Source organism: Trichechus manatus, unplaced genomic scaffold (assembly GCF_000243295.1).
Source record: "Trichechus manatus latirostris isolate Lorelei unplaced genomic scaffold, TriManLat1.0 scaffold00116, whole genome shotgun sequence".
In the NCBI taxonomy this organism is placed as follows: Eukaryota; Metazoa; Chordata; class Mammalia; order Sirenia; family Trichechidae; genus Trichechus; species Trichechus manatus.
In genome coordinates this window covers 1940881-1944904 of record NW_004444052.1, presented here as the reverse complement: position 1 = coordinate 1944904, position 4024 = coordinate 1940881, and the positions used below count along the sequence as shown (strand labels likewise).

Sequence of the window (4024 nt, the reverse complement as noted above, 5' to 3'; positions counted from 1 at the left end):
ACTGGGCTGGTCAGAAAGCTGGGTGTTTACGTCTCCTCACTACACCGGGCTGGTCAGAAAGCTGGGTGTTCATGTCTCCTGGAAACTAATGGCAATACTCTTTTCCTTTTTTAAGTTACAACTGAACCAGTTCCGTACCAGCCAACTTACTGAAAGTCCTGTGAGATGTTCAAAGATCTCAAACGTTTACCTGGTAGTTTATTGATTGTATATATCACTTGAATGTAAACTCTTAACATAGAGATTAGAGAATCAGTGTTCTTCTGGGTTTTCATTCCCACGACCTTGTATTTGTCCCCAGCCCCCCCGATTCTGGGCTCCTGGCCCCAGTTCTGAGGACAGGCTGACGGTGGGGCTCCCACGTGGCCCGGCCTTGTTAAGCCATGCAGCACAGACCGGTAGCGCTGCTCCCCTCCGGCCCCCGCTGCCCCACCAACCTTTAGGTCCAGGTGTGCGATCCTGCAGTTGTGAAGGTATCGGACTGCTTCCAGCACCTCCCCCAGGTACATCCTGATCTTCCCCTCGGTGAGGTCTCCCCACCGCACCACGCAGTCCAGAAGACGGCCTTGGTCAGCCCTGAGGAGGCAGGCACATGTGACAGCGGTCAGGGGGCTCCCTGGTCTGACAAGAATGAACGCCTTGTACCTGTCCTGCACAATTTACGTTCTACCACGTTTCAGGATTATCCCTCTACCCAAAGACATGGCTGTATAAAGAGGGTGATTTCTTTTTTTAAACTTCATCATGAATATGTCAGTGGGGAGCAAAGTATCCCCAAACTTAGAGGGAGCTGGGTGGCATAGCAGAGAAAGGTCAGGAGGGTCCGTCCCCAGCAAGCCTGGATTCAGACCCTGCCTTGGCTGATGAGCGGACACACCCACAGACAAGCTACATGGGCAGGGCCTGGCCCAGGAGGCCTTCTGTATACATCTGCCGAGTGAGAAAATAACGTCATGCCACCACTCTGAGCCTCAGTTTCCTCACCCGTAAAATGGGTGATGTGAACACTGAACGAGGTAATGTAAATAAATAGACAATATAGCAGGTTCTTCATGGTAAACTCAAAAGTCTTCCTACTCTGAAATGATTTTATACAGCACTGCACATGGGCCGGAAACCCTCGTGGCGTAGTGGTTAAGAGCTATGGCTGCTAACCAAAAAGTCAGCAGTTCGAATCCACCAGCCCCTCCTTGGAAACTCTATTGGGTGGTTCTACTCTGTACTATAGGGTGGCTATGAGTTGGAATTGACTTGACGGCAACAGGTATGGGCACATGGGCCAAGGACTAAATGCTTTACATCAACTCATTTAATCCCCATGACAACGCTCTGAGGAAAGTGCCATCACGGTCCCCACTGTACAGATGAGGAAGCTAAGGCACAGAGAAGGTATCTAGCTTTCCCAAGGTCATACAGCTCGTAAGCGTAGAAGGTGGAATTGGAACGAGCTGGTCTGGTCCCAAAGGTTCCTGGGTGGTGCAAACGGTTTGCGCTTGACTACTAACCTAAAGGTTGATGGTTTGAACCCAGCTAGTGGCACACTGGAAGGAAGACCTGATAAATCTGCTCCCACAAAGATGATAGTAAAGAAAACCTCTATGGTGCAGTTCTACTCTGAAACCCACCGGGGGCCGTCAGTCAGAACTGACTTGGTGGCAATAGGTTTGTGTTCTCATTTTTTTTGATCTGGCCCTAGCATCTCTAAACCACTGGTCGAGGCTGCTCTCTGCTCGCAAAAGAGAACAGAACTGTAGAGGAAGATCACCCCTTGTCTAGCATTAGGTAGTAGTCAGTGAGCATTCGGTCGTGATTTGTTACAAAAATAAATCCTATCAACCACTATGGTGAGGCCAAACCATTCAGTTCTCCAGTGAAAGAAATGACACTTGAAAGCACTGACATTTTAAACCTTGTAGGAGAATTTTGACAAGGACTCTAGCAACCATTCTTGTTAAAAATCCCCAGGGAAGACACGCAGTTGCTATCAGTCAGCAAGCTTCTAGAACCAGACAGACCCCTTCAAGCAAAAGAATCCAACGACCAGGTCAGGTACAGGGCATCGAAGGAGGCTGTGCGAACGAGGGGTCAAAACCTGCACCCCAGCCTCCTGGTGAACCTGCCCGTGTGACTCCGTGGAAGGTTCTGCTAATCCTACCCTCCCCACCTAAGAATGGAGCAACAATTTACAAGTAGCGGTAAAGTGGAAAATAAGCTGGGAATCTACAGAAATGTATAAAACGACTCCCCTAAAAAGGAGAACAGGAATTTTTACGAAACTAAATGCAAGGACGTTTCATTGAGGTTAGAACGTGAGAAGGGCAAGGTACCCCCACTGCAGCACTACTGACATCTTGATATGGACAACTCTTTGTTGAGGGAGGTCGTCCTGTGCGTGACAGATGTTTAGCAGCATTCCTGGCCTCCACCCTCAGGATGCTGGTAGCAAATCCACCCCCTCGCCAACATCTGACAGCCAAAAATGTCTCTAGACACTTCCACCTGTAACCTGGGAGGCAAAGCTACCCTTAGTTGGAGATTGCTGGTCTAGGATCACGGGCTTTTCAGGAACTGAACTGTTCACTGAGGCCTCACACAGAAGCCACCAAGTCCATCGAGTCTAGCAAGGCTGCTCAGCTGAAGTGCCCACACACTCACTTCTCAGGGGAGGTGCACTCACCCTCCCCTTCTACTCGGTCCTGTCCTTTCCGCTGGCAGGAGGCCCGAGATAGTGCTGGCCCTGGGGTGGAGTCAGATGCCTGAAGAAGTGGATGCAAGCAGGTCTCAGAGAGACCACGCCAACTGTCCCTCTGAGCAAGGACTGCCCTGAGCAGATGCACAGTGTCAGGTCAACCTCGGGATCCATGGGCAGTGCCCAGGTGGCTGACCACTCTGGGCCCCTTGGTTGTCTGGGAGCCGGCGCGGAGCCTGGGGGGACAGAGCTGCTCTGACACGAGGTGGGATGGCTCCCTGGATGGAATAGCATGGACTGGAGACTCTACTTCTGTTTGTCATTGCTGTAAAGCCCTACACCGTGCTCTCTGACAGTAAGCACGTGCTTTAGCAGCACTGTGAATACTAAATCCCAGTTTCTATCACTCGTACTTAGGGAGCGCCCCCTGCCTCCCACACACGAGAAAGGAAAGTACTCGAAGTTGAGGCTGAGGTGATAAGGAGGGGAGTTAAGTCAGGTGTGTACGCACATTTCTAGAACCAGGACGTAACTGGTGGGGGTCTCGAAGGTATCGAGGAGACCAATGAGAAGGGGGTGCTGGAGGTTCTGCAGGATTCCGAGCTCATGGGTGACCTGGTCACGCTTCATCAACTTCTTGTTCACAAACTTGGTAGCCACTGCTCGTTTGGTTCCCTTCTGATCACACTTCTTAACGACAGAGAATCTGCCCCTGGAGAAGATGTTAACAAGACAGTTGCTCAGGGATACTGACACGTGTCGAGGAGAAAAGACTCTTAACGTACGTAGGCTGAACCGGGACGGTCTCCACTGGTTGACGGCCCAAGCCCCTTCCACAGCCACTGCTCCTCCGGCCACTTCTGTGGAGGGGCTGGTCTAGGGGGCCACGGTGGCCCCAGTGAATGATGCCCGTGTCCAGGCCCCGCAGCCGTGGGACTCCGTCACTCCTGCCTTCTAGAAGCAGGGCTGATTTCCTCACCCCTGCATCTGGGTCATGTGACTTCCTTTGACCAGCTGAACGGGGCAGAAGTAGTATTATGAGACTCTCCAGCCTAGGCCTTACAAGACAGCTTCCCCTTTAGTTCTCACGGAAAACTGTCATCACCTGGGAAAGAGAAGACGTTTGGGATAACATGCTCGGTGCCTCCAGGTCACCCTGCTCCCGCTCACTGTCTCAACAGGAGTATCTGTTGCAGTCCTTGTCCTATGCCTTGCTGTTGTTTGATAGATGTGTGCTGCATGTGTGTGTGCATAATGCACTGTGTGTGTGCATGCTGTACTGTGCGTGTACATGCTGCACTGTGTGCTGCACTGTGCGTGCGCATGCTGCACTGT

At 51.5% G+C, this 4024-nt stretch overlaps 1 protein-coding gene across 1 annotated transcript in view; it reads right to left on the bottom strand.

The window, feature by feature from the left end:
• Positions 1-4024, bottom strand: part of TRIO (trio Rho guanine nucleotide exchange factor) — a 285006-nt gene that overhangs the window by 2921 nt on the left and 278061 nt on the right. The window contains exons 53-54 of the mRNA XM_023738420.1: positions 3201-3401; positions 438-576 (exon numbers count right to left, since the gene is read on the bottom strand). Of these exons, the coding sequence (XP_023594188.1) occupies positions 438-576; positions 3201-3401 (340 nt within the window). The remainder of the gene's footprint in view (positions 1-437; positions 577-3200; positions 3402-4024) is intronic.